Source organism: Hyperolius riggenbachi, chromosome 3 (assembly GCF_040937935.1).
Source record: "Hyperolius riggenbachi isolate aHypRig1 chromosome 3, aHypRig1.pri, whole genome shotgun sequence".
Taxonomy (NCBI): domain Eukaryota; kingdom Metazoa; phylum Chordata; class Amphibia; order Anura; family Hyperoliidae; genus Hyperolius; species Hyperolius riggenbachi.
The window spans coordinates 179,994,463-180,012,134 of NC_090648.1; the positions used below are offsets into that span (position 1 = coordinate 179,994,463).

At 41.7% G+C, this 17,672-nt stretch overlaps 1 protein-coding gene across 5 annotated transcripts in view; it reads right to left on the reverse strand.

Moving 5' to 3' along the window:
• Positions 1-245: 245 nt before the first annotated feature.
• The window catches only part of PDE8A (phosphodiesterase 8A), a 368,631-nt gene continuing 351,204 nt past the window's right edge, over positions 246-17,672 (reverse strand). For all 5 annotated transcript variants that reach the window (XM_068275373.1, XM_068275372.1, XM_068275370.1 and 2 more), the window contains exons 20-22: positions 14,988-15,152; positions 4,401-4,530; positions 246-1,763 (exon numbers count right to left, since the gene is read on the reverse strand). In XM_068275373.1, coding sequence (XP_068131474.1) covers positions 1,657-1,763; positions 4,401-4,530; positions 14,988-15,152 — 402 coding nt within the window. In that variant the 3' untranslated portion in view covers positions 246-1,656. The remainder of the gene's footprint in view (positions 1,764-4,400; positions 4,531-14,987; positions 15,153-17,672) is intronic.

The following is a 17,672-nucleotide window of genomic DNA, read 5'->3' on the forward strand; positions in this document are numbered from 1 at the left end:
TTATAGCAAAGCCAGAATCAATGCTCAGTCCGGGATTCTTATCTCAGCTAGATAACAGACACTTTTACCAGTGAGGATGGAACAGAGAGCATGGTAAATGTTTTCTCTAATGTTCCCACTGATTTCTATGGTAAAATACACAAGGGTGCTTCGTCTCTGGTTCCCTTTAAGTGTCCTTTAAATGTATACTGATGAAACAGTAGTAAAGAAAAAAGACACGAAGAAATAAACACCAACAATTGACAATTCTTAAAATATACACTTTATTGTTACTGGTGCTTATTGTGAATGTCTTATTTAATTTGTGAAGGTACATACCTTTCCAAACTGGAGTTGAGGAATATCTTTGCAAAAGAAAATAGAGAAGCTACAAAATGCTTAAATATACTATACCTCCCCTTCCATCTTTGTTGTGGAATGCATTGTAGAAACATTGTAGAAAATAAGGCAGACTTCTGATAGGGAACCAAACTGCAAAAATTTGGGGAAGAGAGAGCAAGGGCCCTCGTTTTCCCCCCTATAAGAGCCAATGGACCTTCTAACACATTGCATAGCAACTCAAGGGGCCCACTGGTTTCACAGGGTCAAATCAACTCGTAGTAAAGCAGGGGCCATCACCAAATGAAAAATTACAGTACATCCCTTTTGTGGCACTAGATTCAAAGCTACTGGATCCTCCGCAACACCAACCAGTAAAAGGAAAGTTTAAATCAACAGAAATCAAAACCCCAAAACAACAGTTTAAAATATCCACATTGAGTTTGTACAGTGCAATACAAAGGTGTCATTTGAATAATATTTCTGTATTTGCAATATGAAAATAAAAGGTTTGTACATCAGTTAAAGGTATAGTAATGACTATGAATCGTGTGAATTTGTAATGCATCTAAAGTTGGCTTTGGCTTTTTGTTTTTTGTTATTTTTTTTATAAATCCATAGAAAATATTAAACATCTAATAAAATAAATAAAACATATTTTAATCATAGATGCTAATGATCAAGTTCAAAAAAACTTTTCTGTGTAGTTTTTTTTTTATATTTATTTCTTTATACAATTTGCTACTAAACAGCCTTGAGAAAGCTCCCTATCAGTAGTGTGCAGAGGTGAATGTTTGCCCCCCCCCCCCTTTTTCCGGTGATATTAAAAAATAGAGTGGATCTATTTTTTCAGAGATCAAAAACTCCTTCATAAAGAGTGCATTTTAATGTGTTGATTGTTACAACTATAAGTGCTTTAAAAAAAAGCAGAGTGTTCTCTTAAAGGTCATAAGAGGATTTTCCTTCACTTGCAAGTCTGAGCGTTTGTCTTTGAGAAAGCTCTTGGAGAAATCTTCTTGCCAAGATGTCTTCAACCTCTTCATAGGATTATGAAGAAAATAAATTTTATGCTTATGTGTGTGTACAACCCGTCAGTACTGATATTGCAGCAATCCAGTGTAATTAAACTTGTGATATAAGTTAAAGAAAAAAAGGCTTATTCTTCGATTTCATTCTGTTTTTTTTTTTTAAGTTTACTGCAGGATACTGGAGGAACGTTTGACCTGAAGATGCATTGCACTTCCAAAAGGTGTTGCATGGTCTGGCATTGATGTATCAACCAAACCGGCCTGGATCCTGTGTGAGGGTGGGCTTTTCCAGCTGAAGGCTGACGTTCAGCTATTCAGGGGGCGGTCGCAGTGTCTTCAACTGTCTTTCATCTAGTGATTTCCAATATTTGAAATTGTTATCCAGATGTGTCATTAAATTTGGCAAGTCAGCAAACGCTATGGGGAGAAATAAGGAGAGGAATTAGTCAGTTTTAATATGTCTGGATTTGCATTGAACGTGCAGATGATCATCGCACAAACATTCGTAGCAAACTGAATCTGTGCTTTTAAACATAAATCTCTGTCCTCGGTCCCCTCCACTTCTCCATCTACATGCACGGTCTTGGTAACTTAATCAGCTCATTTGGTTTCCAATACCACCTATATGCAGATGATACACAACTGTACCTCTCGGCCCCAGACCTTAACTCCCTCCTCACACGGGTTCCCGACTGCCTGTCCGCTATTTCCTCTTTCATGTCCTCTCGCGTCTTAAAACTTAATATGAATAAAACTAAACTAATAGTCTTTCCACCATCCCTGTCCACCCCTTTGCCTGATATTACAATAAATGTTAACAACACGTCTTAACATCAGTTCCCAAAGCACGGTGCTTGGGGGTAATATTTGATTCTTCTCTCTCATTTACTCCTCACATTAACTCCCTAACCAGCTCCTGCCATTTCCAACTGAAAAACATAGCACGTATCCGAACTTTTCTCTCCCATGACACAACCAAAATGTTAGTACATGCTCTTATTATATCTCGATTGGACTATTGCAATATATTGCTTGGTGGACTTCCAACTAACCGACTAACACCGCTCAATTCTGTACTGAACTCTGCTGCTCGACTCATTCATCTCTCCTCTCGCTCTTCCTCTGCTGACCCTCTCTGTCAAGCTCTGCACTGGCTACCAATTAATGAGAGGATTCAGTTCAAACTCTTAACCCTAACCTACAAAGCTCTCCACAATCACTCTCCCCTGTACATCTCCTCACTAGTCTCCAGATACCAACCCAACCGCAATCTCAGATCTGCACACGAGCTTCTTCTATCCTCTTCTACAATTACCTCCTCACATTCACGTGTACAAGACTTCTCACGTGCCTCAACCCTCCTCTGGAATGCCCTTCCACCACACATCCGCCACTCTCCCACCTTTGAAATCTTTAAACGCTCCCTCAAAACCCACCTTTTCCGACAAGCATATTCTCTAGCTTAGGCCATGCATGCACCCACTAAATAACCTAATTGCGCACTGCCTGTACATATACTGTATACATCCCCACCTCTTGTTTCCACCCCATTCCTTTAGACTGTAAGCTCGCAAGGGCAGGGCTCTCATCCTTTTGTGTCATGGACTGTTATTAATGTAATTGCTTGCACACTGTTAGACATTTATACATTTTAGTCATCATGTTAAATCAAATTGTAATCAGCAGTGCTGTATCTTGTATCAGTGTTCATATTTGATGTATATCATTGTCTGTATCATTATGTATCCCTTGTTTGTTTTCTTACATTGTACAGCGCCACGGAATATGTTGGCGCTTTATAAATAAATAATCTGATTTCTGATATAAAATAGTCACTTTAAATATACATTACAAGTTTATTTTTAAATTCCCTAAGCCTAAAGCAGCAAATATACAGCCAAAACATTAAACGTGCCAGCCTAAAACTGTGTAGTTGAATAGAGTACTGGCCTTTGACTTGAGCAGGGCGGTGGAGTTGGTACAAAAATCACCCAACTCCTCAGTTTATGAAACCACTGACTCCGACTCAAGGTACCCAGAATTGCTTTGACTCCAACTCCGACTCCACAGCCCTGGATTTGAGCCTTTGACCAGGGTTTAAAGGAGTAGTCAAGTGACTCCTGCTACCCATAGCACTACTTACTCGGGGCTTCCTCCAGCCCCTGGAAGCCGAGCCGCTATGTCCCTCGCCGCAGCTCCGCTGGCCTCTGTTCCCCAACGGTGCGCAGGATGACCTCCAGGTCATCCTCTACTGGGGCTCACCTCCACGTGGTCAATCACCTCCACGTGGTCCAGAACATACTTAGTTCCGCGCCTGCGCAGTACGTTCCGGACCACGTGGAGGTGATTGACAATGGCGCTGGTGCAGGCGCAGTAGAGGATGGCCTTGAGGTCATCCTGCGCACCGTTGGGGAACGGGGGCCAGCAGAGCTGCAGCAAAGGACATAGCAGCTGCCAGGGGCTGGAGAAAGCCCCCCGGGTAAGTAGTGCTAAGGGTAGATGGAGTTGCTTGACTACTCCTTTAAATCCTGGCTCAAGCCAGTACATAAAACAGTAAGGAGTCTTTGGGCAAGGCTCCCTTAATGAACCTGGTCGCCCATTGAACATGCCCTTAGTGGCTACAGCCCCAAAGTACATTAAGTCCACCAGGAAAAAAGCATAATATAAATGTTCTGTGTCTGAATGTCCTGTCTTGTTCCCTTTCTGTCACTAGAAACCCACATTTGAAGTGGAAGCGCAATGTCCCTGGCTTCCACCATACATTCTGGGAGAAGTAGTCCTTCAATGCCAGTATATCTCCTGGCCGGGCATATCATAACTAAGGAATGAATTTAACTAGCTGCCTAATATTGCCCAATCCTTTACATGTGCCATGGTAGCAAAATATTCAGTGTTATTTATAGACAATAAAACAAAATGCTAGAACCCTCTGCCATCATTGAAAGAATGTCAAATTATGAGTTACATTTTCTCTATGTGACTTTTCACCTTTGGCCAGAATACTATTATATTTAGTCATGTAGAGGGAATTCAGTCTGATGAAATGATTCTTACCGTCCCATGCATCAAACATGTCAGTGATGAAATAGTCCACAAAGGAGATCTGAGATTTAGGAATACTACACGTGTTCCTGTCAAACACAGGCATTACCACAGGCAAACCTTGCCGCTTCTCTTCATCAGTCTAGGAAAAAAAAAAAAAAAAGGATGTTCACAAAGGACAATCTCTTTTAAGGAAATAACGGACTAACTTACTTAAGTACCGTACATGGCGTGTATCAAAAAAGGGCGCCTGGAAAAAAGGGCGTAGGGTATAGCCGAAATTTTAAGTTTTAATGCAAAACCATATTTTTCTTTTAAGGGGTTGTAAATGAAAATGTAGTGCTAAATAGGTTAAATAAACGGAAATGAAATGGCAAAATACCATCTATAACAACAAACGAATTCTGAAAAGAAACGTCAAATATCGTCTATAACAAAAACGACACTTGTATTAAGCATAGCAATGCAATGGTAGGTTTTACAGATATTTTACTGTAATTATACCAAACTGTAGGCTCACACAGATCTCTCCCTATCCCTATCCCTAACCCCTAGACCCCTCTGTGTTTAAATATATATAATTTAATAAATTTTATATATTACATATATTGTGCTGTAACTTTACCTAACCTTACTCTCACACAGAGCCCTCCCTGTACCTATCCCTAACCCCTACACCCCCCTGGTGGTGCCTAACCCTAAGACCCCGCCAGTGGGGTGCCTAACCCTAAAGGGGCCCATACACTCAGCCGATTTTCTGGCCTACCGATCGATCAAAATTGATCAATCGATTGCAAATCGGTTGGCCAATCGACCGATTGACGGCCGATTTCGATGGATTTCCATCGAACTGGCAGGGTGGAAAATCTAGGTCGATCTGATGAGATTGCTTATCATTTTGCATTGGCCCTAATGGAAATCTGATGGCAAAAAAATGCCATCAGATCGAATTTCAATAGATTTCAAACTGAAATCTATTGGAATTCTATCCTGGTAAAAAATGTTCTAAAAACGCATCAGATAGATCATCAGATGCATTTCTTATCTATCTGCTGCTAATCTGACGAGTGTATGGGCACCTTAAGACCCCCCTGGGGGTGCCTAACCCTAAGACCCCCCTGGTGGTGCCTAACCCTGAGACCCCCCTGGTGGAGCCTAACCCTAAGACCCCCCCGGTTGGTGCCTAACCCTAAGACCCCCCTGGTGGTGCCTAACCCTAACCACCCCCCTGGTGGTGCCTAACCCTAACCACCCCCTGATTGTGTACATTATACTGTAACTATACCTAACCCTCCCTGTACCTATCCCTAACCCCTAGACCCCCCTGGTAATGCCTAAACCTAACCATCCCCACTGCACAAACACCCTAAACACATACAGTATAAACAATAATATATTTAATCCTTAAAATACTTCTCTACAAATAACATGAATAAAATAATTTATATATTTGTAATAGAATAAATAGCCTTAAAATCATGTATACATTATTATTATAAATAGAGAAAAGTATATATAAATATATATAATACAATAGATAGCCTTACAAGCATTAGAAATCTTAAAATAACAGTAACATTAAAAGCGATATTTTAGTAACTATAATCAACGCATTATAAGTGTAAAAACAACCTTAAAATAAAAGTAATATTAAAAGCAATATTTTAGTAACTATAATCAATGCATTATAAGTGTAAAAACAAAGTTAATACCAAAAGCGATGTATTTCTAATACAATGAGGTTGAAAACGGTATTTTCGCATCATACATATGAAAACAAATTTTTAATTAAATGATCAAAGAAGTGTAAACGAAAATTTAGTTGCTATACTTTTGTAAGCGAATCTTTTAAACTAAATAATAATAAGTAAAAACTGATATAAGCGAAATTTAAAACGAAAAAATAAGTATAACACAAACTCAAAACGAACTTGTAAACGATATTTGTTATAAAGCTTATTCTGTAAACGAAAACTTTTTTAACACGAGCCCTGTAACCACTATTTCTCGGGCGCCCTTTTTTAATGTTGGGCGCCGAATAACCGATATTTTGCATTGCAGTCTATGGCGGCGCCCTTTTTGTCCACTATCCCTGTGCGCCCTTTTTTACTAGCACCCCGTACATGTACAAGTAATGTCTTTTATATTTTATACAAACCGTTCAATACTTTTTTTGAACCTTCAAAGGTGCTTATAAAGTAAGATTAATTACTTGGTGTTCTAATTTACGAATTCAGCAATTTTAACCACTTTACCCCCGCGCGTACGTATTTCTCCGCCCCTTTTTCCATCCTTTAACAACCAGGGACGGAGAAATACGTACTTTCCGCGTTCCCGACGCTGCCCGCGCTCCCGCTCGTAAACACGCCGCCCGCCGCAAGTAAACACGCCGCCGCCCGCTCGCCCAGAGATCAATGAACGGGAAAATCCATTCCCGTTCGTTGATCTAAGCCCCGCAATGATCCGCTGCTCTCCTATGGGCAGCGCGATCATTGTGAGAAAAAACTCATGTGTCCAGCCTCCTTATTCTTCCTCCAAGCTTCCGGAAGGAAGCTTGGAGGTCGCATTAAAACAAAAAGTTACTGTGGCCATCTTGTGGCCAAATAGTAAACTACACCCTACACATTTTTCACATACAAATGACTTTTACACATAAAATTAACTCATTACCTCCCACACTCCCCATTTTTTTTTTTTTTGTAATTAAAAAAAAATTAAAAAATTTACAAGTAAAAAAAATACATAAATAGTTACCTTAGGGACTGAACTTTTTAAATATTTATGTCAAGAGGGTATAACACTGTTACTTTATAAACTATGGGCTTGTAATTAGGGATGGACGCAAAAATGAAAAAAATGCACCTTTATTTCCAAATAAAATATTGGCGCCAAACATTGTGATAGGGACATAATTTAAATGGTTTTATAACCGGGACAAAAGGGCAAATACATTTCATGGGTTTTAATTACAGTAGCATGCATTATTTAAAAACTATAATGGCCGAAACCTGAAAAATAATTATTTTTTTCCCCACATTTTTCCTATTTTCCCATTAAAACACATTTAGAAAAAAATAATTCTTGGCATAATGTCCCACCTAAAGAAAGCCTAATTGGTGGCGGAAAAAACAAGATATAGTTCATTTCATTGCGATAAGTAATGATCAAGTTATAGGGGAATGAATGGAAGGAGCGCTGAAAGGTGAAAATTGCTCTGGTGCTCAGGGGGTAAAACCCCTCAGTGGTGAAGTGGTTAAAGACACATTAAGGAATAAAAACACACTTAGGGAGTATTATAGTTGGGCTGTTCCTGTCTTAACGCAAAGGAAGAACCTTCTCTTACATGGAACACAACAAAGACAAGTGCCTAGGGTCAATGATAGCAGGGGATGGGGCAGAAACATAGGCAACCCATCGGGACAGGTGTGCAGTGTGTTAAAAATTTCACCCATGACTGATCTGTAAGAATAGCATACCCCAATATTCACTGCAATATCCCTAATCAGTACTTAAATGCATATAAGAGATTCAGGAAGACATATTACTTCCTCATTTTCACCAAAGGAGGTGTTACCGCTGAGCTGCGGATTTCTGGCCCAAGCCTGACTCAGGGTTACCACTAAGAAGGTTAAAGTGAACCTGAGGTGAAAAACTGATGAGAAACAATTGTATCTATTCACCTACTCCTAAAAATGACTGTTAGATATCCCATGGTTTTATTTTATATTTAAACATTTACAAACTAGATTGAATGTGTTATTGTCTATGCTAAATGGCAGTCTATTAACTACGTTGCTATTACGTCTAAAAGGCTGCACCTGCACTGCTGCGCGCTCCCGCACGCCGCCATGCCACCACTCGTTAGCCCAGTGATCAATGAATAGGAACACAGTTCCCATTCATTGATCAAAGTCCCCATTAGAAAACCCGATGGGCTTCTTTTAGAAGCCCTGATCTTTCTAAAGGGAAAAAAAAAAAAGTTTCCCGTCCTCCCTACACTAAAACAATTATTTTTTGACTGTGGCCATCTTGTAGCCAAATAGTAAAACTACAGCTACATACTTTTTTTTTTTAAATAAATACAATTTATTACATTTAAAATTAATTGTTTACCCCTCACACTCCAAAAAATACCCATATACATTTTTTAATAAAAAAAAAAAAATACAATAAACAAAACATAAATCATTTTTACATAAGCATGCGAAGAGGGAATATTACTATTATTTTTTAAATTATAAGCTTGTAAATAGTGATGGATGCAAAACTGTAAAAATGCAACGTTATTTCCAAATAAAATATACAATATACATTGTGATAGGGACATAATTTAAATTGTGTAATAACCATAAAATACGTGGGTTTTAATTATGGTAGCATGCATTATTTTAAAGCTCTAATGGCCAAAAACTGAGAAATAATGATTGTTTTCAATTTTTTTTCTTAACCACCCTGGTGTCCTGATTTTTTGCGGCGCACAGCCGCGGGTGGGTTTTTTTTTACCTAATTTTTTTTTAATCATGTAGCTAGCCTAGCGCTAGCTACATGATTCCCCTCTCCCTGCGGGATCCCTCCCACCCCTCCGATCGCCGTCGGCGATCATACCCAACAGGAAATCCCGTTCTGAACGGGATTTCCTGTATGGGCTACCCCGTCGCCATGGCGATGATCGGAATGACGTCATTGACGTCAGGGGGAGTCCCGATCCACCCCATAGTGCAGCCTGACGGTGATTGGCCAGGCTGCGCAAGGGGTCTGCGGGGGGCCCTCTTTCGCGGCGGGTAGCGGCGGCGATCGGGTAAAACACGCAGCTAGCAAAGTGCTGATTTTAAAAAAAAAAAAATTATGCAAATCGGCCCACCAGGGGCTGAGCAATCCACCGCAGCGGTTATGGACGAGCTGAGCTCGTCCGTAACGCTCAGGTAGGTAATATTCCCGTCAAAATGCATTTAGAAAAAAAGAATTCTTAGCTAAATGTACCACCCAAAGAAAGCCTAATCAGTGGTGGAAAAAAAAGATATAGATCAATTTATTGTGATAAGTAGTGATAAAGTTATTAGCAAATTAAAGCGGAATATAACCCTGCATTTCAACTTTGCTCTAAAATATTATTTACAGCATATTATATGCAAAAAGCATATTTTTTTTTTACTAGACCAGCATTGGAAGGGTTAAACACAGACATTTCAAGTTCCGTGCAGAGATATGCAGAAGTTCAGATTGTTACATTCTATGTATCTATTGATAAACAGTTACACACGCTTTGGCAGTCCTCCAAGCTCCTTCTCATTCAGAGAGATGAGTCACATTCAACAATTAGATACATTTCTGTAAACAAAATGTATCTCTTTTCAGCTTCGGATGCGTCTGCAGAAATCTAAAGGAACTTTAAAGCCCTGTGTAACCCTTCCAATGCTGGTCTAGTAAAAAAAAAAATGCTGGTTGCATATAATATACTGTAAATAATGTTTTAGAGCAAAGTTGAAATGCAGGGTTATATTCCGCTTTAATGGGAGCTGAAAATTGCTCCGATGCATAAGGCGAAAACTGACTGAAGGCTGAAGTGGTTAAGCACTCCAGAGTTAAAATACATGGTTTACTATATTCTGGACAAAGTACTGACAAGACAGAAGCAGTAATTTGCATGTCTAAAAATTAACTCTTTCAGGCAGCAAAATGAAAAAAGAAAAACAGCCTATTATTAACCAGTTCACCACTAAGGGGGTTTCATTTAAAATATGTCTCTAGTACAATGAATGGAGACAATATTTTATTTGGAATGAAGTGTATTTTTTCAGTTTTGCATTTGTTACTACAGGTAGTCCTCGGGTTACGAACGCCCCGTCGATACGAACAGCCCGCCGATAGCTCCGCCCCATCGATGACGTCACCGCGAGCGCTGGATTGCTGCGATTTAAATGTTTTTAAGTACATTTACATTGCTCTAAAGACCATGTGTGTGTGGGGAGGTGAGCAGATACATACCGCACACCTCCCATGTCCTGGCGTCACCCTCTGCAGATAAACCCTCTGTCTCGCTAAACAGATCCGCGTCCTCTGACGCAGGCCAGGAGGCAACCCGGCATACTGCGCATGCACAGCGCAGTATAATATCCGGATCAGAGGGCGCGGATCTGCCTCTAGCAACACGGAGGTGTTTTGTGGAAGCAGAGGGTGACGCCAGGGCATGGGAGGTGTGCGGTATGTATCTGCTCACCTCCCCACACACACATGGCGTCTTTAGATCACTTTAAATGTACGTTAAAACATTTAAATTGCCGCAATCCGGCGGCGTCTCGACTTAAGGACGGATTCAGGTTAAGAACGAGCCTACAGTCCCTATCTCGCTCGTTAACCTAGGACTACCTGTAATTGCAAGCCCTTATTTGCAAAAATAACAGTAATACAGTAATATACCCTCATGGCATAAATGTTTAAAAAGTTACTACGTCCCTAAGGCAGTGTTTCTCAAACCTTTCCTTGTGACTCCACAACGGTGCATGTTTTGCAGGCAACCTCCCCTATGTACAGGTGGGGTAATTAGTGACTCAGCTACATGGAATTCACCAAGCTGAGACACTAATTACTCCACCTGTGCATAGATGAGGTTGCCTGCAAAACATGCACCGTTGGGAAGTCACGAGGACAGGTTTGAGAAACACTACCCTAATTTAACAATTTATGTATTTATTTATTTTTTAAATGTCAGGGTTTTTGTTTGTTTATAACAGTGCTTTATTTTGGTAGCTATGGGAGGGGAGGTAAGGGATTAACTAATGGGGTAGTTTATGTATTTTTATTTGATGGGATGTATGTAGGTGTAATCTTACTATTTGGCCACTAAATGTCCCCCCACTTTATTCCTAGTGTGCACTACATACACGTGTTACAGGAAGTAACTTGTGTATGCTTTATGCCCCATACTCACGGGTAACATTTCTGGCCTGTCGCTAGCACACGGGAGCGTCGCCAGGTCCCTCTGCATACACACGGTGGAGGGACCTGGCAACTGATGCGTCGGAAGCTGTCGCTGTTGATCCTCCCCCCGCCGGAAGTGCAAGGTATTCCCTGCTTGTTGCTGTCGCTAGTCCGCATACTCACACGGACTAGCAACAGTTGCGGCGGAGTTGGGGTGGCAACTGTCGCCAGGCGATTGACCGCGCCAATCGCCTGGCGACATCAGCGACGAGCGACTGTTCGGGGTGCGCGCCCATGCAATGCCTTATACTCACGGGCAACCTGTCGCCGCAACACGCGCGCACCGCGTGTTGCGGCGACAATTGTAGCCCGTGAGTATGGGTCATAACTGTCACTTTTGTCAGTGACCACCAGCAACTCATTGATGCCAGTAATCATTAATCACATGCATTTAGATCATTGAATGGGAACTATGTTCCCATTCACTGATCTGTGTACTAGCGGGCGTCGATGATAAAGCATGCGGGTGCGCACACAGCGGCAATGGTGGTGAGATACATATATTGAGTGTCAAGGGGCATAGATATATTGTATGAAAAACCATAAGTGGTTATGTAATATGTTTTGCACTGTACATACTCACTGTTTATCTCATCATGGCGCTTTGTGTACACTAAGGCTGTGATTTTGCTGGCATCAGATGGGGGATAGGGGAAACTCCCGCATTACCTGCCTCATATGCATGAATATTATACATAGAAAGTCATGCTATGCTACAAGTGGAAAAACAAAATCCTAGTGATCACTATACATCAATATTCTTCAACCTTCAGGAACTAGAGATAAGCATACCGATTCCTTACACTTTTAACCGTGTATTCATTCTCTAGGACCAACCCAGATCACTGTACTGGTTTACAGAGCTATACCTTATAGTAATATAAGGTGTAAAACTTCAGGCATGTAGAGTGATGTCCACAATAGATCACTACACCACAAGGGGTTAACTGGTACTAACATCTTAAGATTCATATTTTATGTCTTTATACAGTCTTCAACAGTAAGCAACGCTCTCCATAAGCAATGCATATCCACAAGCTGTTACTTGATCACAAGCAGTTGACAGGTCCTGACACCACCAGATGAATAGATTAATATAGCTTTATACAGATTCAGCCGTAAACAACAGTTTTTCTTAAATGCATAAATCCTCTCTCCACCTACTCTTCTGGACAGAAATTTAAAGCAACACTGCCTGTATTAATGTAACAGCACAGTACTGCCAGCCGATTCAGGGGGCCGCTGGGTGCAACTTATATAATATTTTGATGTACTATCTGCTATTATGCTTCCCCAAGGTGAATTTAAGTCTTTGGAATCAGACTGTGCTTTATGACATTAAACTAAGTGCATACAGACCTGCTACTGTGTTCATTTAATTGCTTTTCACATTGTTCAGCTGACTTATGACATTTGCATTAAAGGTTTTTGATTTAATAGTGCTGCATTACAATATCTCTTTGCTTATATGGTCATGCTGCTTTTATGTAGGAAGTGTTGACATCTGGGTAAAAAGACAGCCATAAATGCATTGTTTAAAGCTACGTACACACAAGAGAATTAGCTCAGCAGAGGTGGCAGCACATGGCATTCACTAATGGTGCTTGTGTGAGAAGCTTAAAGTAAACCTGAGAAATTAAAAGCAAAAGGATGTATACTTACCTGAGGCTTCTCCAGCCCCCTGTAGTCTGTTAGCTCCCTCCCGAGTTCATCCAGTCTCCTCCGCTCTGCCGCTGGGGAGGCCACGATGCAGCCAGGGTTGCAGCCCACTACGCATGCACGGTACCAACTATGCACACTCCCACAATCGCGCTCCCGGTACCTGGGAGCATTCTGTGCAAGTGCAGTTACATTCTTAACAAACTGCACATATGCAGAACGGTCCTGACTGCAAGAGTGCATTAAAGGGAAGGGGGGGGGGGAGGTGCACATGGCATGTGCAGAAGTCCCTGAATGGCTCAGGCAGGGACTTTACTAGGCATGGCAGAGGGCACTGAAAATTACAACTGAATGAGCTTAATTGCATGCATGGATCATTTCAAAAAATTGTTGAACCTTATGCTCCCTTAATATAGAGCGTGACACAGCCCCAATTGCATATATAGTAAAGTAAAATAAAGCGTGGGCTACTCATATCAACAAGGAATAAAAATGCATTAATATACAAAATTGACAGATCAATTCTCAAAGAACAATACACATTAACCCATAAGTGCCAACAATACAAAAAGCTAAAAATACAAGCCCAGCAGATAGCTTCATAGGTCAGCTGTTCTAACTATATAAACTCAGTCCTGTATTTAACATGGATTCTGTCCATGGATTCTGTGTCGCAGCAGCTGCTGTTTGATTATATCTCCCTGCTATATAGTTTGCCGTTAGGCTGCAATGTGGGTTGATCTCACCAACTTGACTTCCTAAAGTTATCACCGCTTTACAAAGACTCTTTGCAATCTCGTAAGTCCCGTCGTCCCCTCTCACTTGCAGCAGGGGATCGGCGTGTGATGATTCACCGGCCAGTAGAGAAGCATGCCAAATGCCGTGCATACAGAGGGCAGACGCTGCTGTTGGAGCGATCAGCTGACCGAAGCTCTGCCAACCTACACGTTTCGAACCGCCCAGGTTCTTCCTCAGGGTGTCAGAGGGCACTGGGAGGATAGTGAGCGAGCAGATGGTCTACAGGGCCCTGGAGCAAGCCCCAGGTAAGTATAAATCCTTTTGCTTTCAATGCCTCAGGTACACTTTAAACAGTGTGGAGAAGAAATGGAATTCCTGCAAGTGGAGAACCTAAGCTATTCTACAAACCAGGCCTGCATGCAGTAACAGTTGTTGGCTGGCTGGGAGTGGGAAATACAGGATTGCAGTGGGTCTGCTACTAGGTGGCAGAAGCTTGCAACTCTTCCCTACGTCATGTTAGGTTGTACACTGGACATCTTTGATTTAGTACAAATATTCTTAATTACAGGTGGCAGCAGCAGCTTAAACATACAATTGTTCAATTGTCCTTTCACCAACTACATCCCAATGTTCACTAGAGTTTGCAGAAACTCTATTAGCTATTAGAGGCAAATGTTTCCTTGTGCTAAAAGACAAGTTTTATAACATTCCAACAAGGTCTGTTTTATAGTCCACACTCTCCAGTGTTCTTCAACCTCAGAAAACCTAACAAATGTAGGCCCACTGACTGAAATATACGCCTGGTCTTAAAGGGACAGATGTGATCCAAGGCTGTACTTATGACAGCTCACCAAACCAGGTGAGACCTGTCCACAGCAGGGCATTTTTTTTCCTCAATCTTCTAACGAGATTCAGAGCGCTTTCTTCTTTTGTATGTTTTTTATATTTTATACAGTGGACCTTGAGAGCTGCCTACCAGGAGATCGCACCACAAAAAGGGGGGACTTGTCCATCTTCCCGTTTGTTTTATAGTTCACACTCTATGTTCTTCAACTTCAGAAAACCTAACAAATGTAGGCCCTCTGACTGAAATATATGCCTGGCAGAGGCTCTATAATCTTACCAGAGACTACTGGAAATGTCAAAAAGAAAATTGTTGTTAAACTCTGAAACATTAGCCAGAGTCATGTCTAGATACACAGCAGCCCACTGTGCAAGCATTACCTGGGCAAAGTACTCTTCTGATATCCTGCCAGCCCACTCTATGCACTGCTCCAGTGCTCGACATGGATTGGAAATATCTGCACACTTAATAAGCATCCTCTTTATGAGTATCCGATTTTCTGGGGACGTCAGGATGTTTTTTGGAGACTCATCTTCACCACTGCCCTGTGTGATGAGAAGAGAGAGTAAATTATCATGAGAGTCAATACAGGTTAGGTTACTTCATGGCACAGCAATGGTATTAGAGACACTTCTCAACAACAATGCCTGCTCCTTATTACAATGGTGAGGCATTTCCTCCACGTTTCACAAGCTGCAATTGAAAATGGTTCAGTCCTATACATGTGTTTTGTTTTCTATAGAAAACACAAAGTAAGAAAATGTTGATGCACCAGTAAATGCAGCATGGACGATGTGCCACCAACATTTCCAGCACATTCCTCATGTCTCTACAGGGTCTTCTAAAAAAATTAGCATACTGTGATAAAGTTCATTATTTTCTGTAATGTACTCATAAACATTAGACTTTCATATATTTTAGATTCAAATACACACAACTGAAGTAGTTCAAGACTTTTATTGTTTTAATATTGATGATTTTGGCATACAGCTCATGAAAACCCAAATTTCCTATCTCAAAAAAATTAGCATATTTGATCCAACCAATAAAAGAAAAGTGTTTTATTACTCAATACTTGGTCGGGAATCCTTTTGCAGAAATGACTGCTTCAATGCGGCGTGGCATGGAGGCAATCAGCCTGTGGCACTGCTCAGGTGTTATGGAGGCCCAGGATGCTTCGATAGCGGCCTTAAGCTCATCCAGAGTGTTGGGTCTTGCGTCTTTCAACTTTCTCTTCACAATATCCCACATATTCTCTATGGGGTTCAGGTCAGGAGAGTTGATAGGCCAATTGAGCACAGTAATACCATGGTCAGTAAACCATTTACCAGTGGTTTTGGCACTGTGAGCAGGTGCCCAGTCGTGCTGAAAAATGAAATCTTCATCTCCATAAAGCTTTTCAGCAGATGGAAGCATGAACCCACTTTTGAACCAGAAACAGCAGCAGAAGTGCCTGACCTGGGCTACAGAGAAGCAGCACTGGACTGTTGCTCAGTGGTCCAAAGTACTTTTTTTCAAATGAAAGCAACTTTTACATGTAATTCAGAAATCAAGGTGCCAGAGTCTGGAGGAAGACTGGGGAGAGGGAAATGCCAAAATGCCTGAAGTCCAGTGTCAAGTACCCACAGTCAGTGATGGTCTGGGGTGCCATGTCAGCTGCTGGTGTTGATCCACTGTGTTTTATCAAGGGCAGGGTCAATGCAGCTAGCTATTAGGAGATTATGGAGCACTTCATGCTTCCAACTGCTGAAAAGCTTTATGGAGATGAAGATTTCATTTTTCAGCACGACCTGGCACCTGCTCACAGTGCCAAAACCACTGGTAAATGGTTTACTGACCATGGTATTACTGTACTCAATTGGCCTGTCAACTCTCCTGACCTGAATCCCATAGAGAATCTGGGATATTGTGAAGAGACAGTTGAGAGACGCAAGACCCAACACTCTGGATGAGCTTAAGGCCGCTATCGAAGCATCCTGGGCCTCCATAACACCTGAGCAGTGCCACAGGCTGATTGCCCCCATGCCACGCCGCATTGAAGCAGTCATTTCTGCAAAAGGATTCCCGACCAAGTATTGAGTGCATAACTGAACATAATTATTTGAAGGTTGACTTTTTTTTGTTTGAAAAACACTTTTCTTTTATTGGTCGGATCAAATATGCTAATTTTTTGAGATAGGAAATTTGGGTTTTCATGAGCTGTATGCCAACATCATCAATATTAACCAGCTGAGCGGTCTGGACGAGCTCAGCTCGTCCAACACCGCCAGCGGCTGCCGCTCAGGCCCTGCTGGGCCGATTTTAATGAAATAAAAAGCAGCACACGCAGCCGGCACTTTGCCAGCCGCGTGTGCTGCCTGATCGCCGCCGCTCTGCGGCGATTCGCCGCGAGCAGCGGCGAAAGAGGGTCCCCCCAGCCGCCTGAGCCCAGCGTAGCCGGAACAAAAAGTTCCGGCCAGCGCTAAGGGCTGGATCGGAGGCGGCTGACGTCAGGACGTCGGCTGACGTCGATGACGTCACTCCGCTCGTCGCTATGGCGACGATATAAGCAAAACAAGGAAGGCCGCTCATTGCGGCCTTCCTTGTTTATTCTGGGCGCCGGAGGCGATCGGAAGATCGCCTCCGGAGCGCCCTCTAGTGGGCTTTCATGCAGCCAACTTTCAGTTGGCTGCATGAAATAGTTTTTTTTTTATTTAAAAAAAACCCTCCCACAGCCACCCTGGCGATTTAATCAGAACGCCAGGGTGGTTAAAACAATAAAAGTCTTGAACTACTTCAGTTGTGTGTATTTGAATCTAAAATATATGAAAGTCTAATGTTTATCAGTACATTACAGAAAATAATGAACTTTATCACAATATGCTAATTTTTTGAGAAGACCCTGTACAATACAGAAAGTTGGATTATGTGATAATTAGAGGCGGGCACGCACAACACTACAATTTGGAACACACAGGAAAAATTGAGAATTACATGGCAGTGCTGGACTAATCAGCGCTAGTCATGCTGATTGTCTCTTCAGTTTCTCTTTAGCAATGCTTTTGATTCCTCAGTTGAAATGCTTC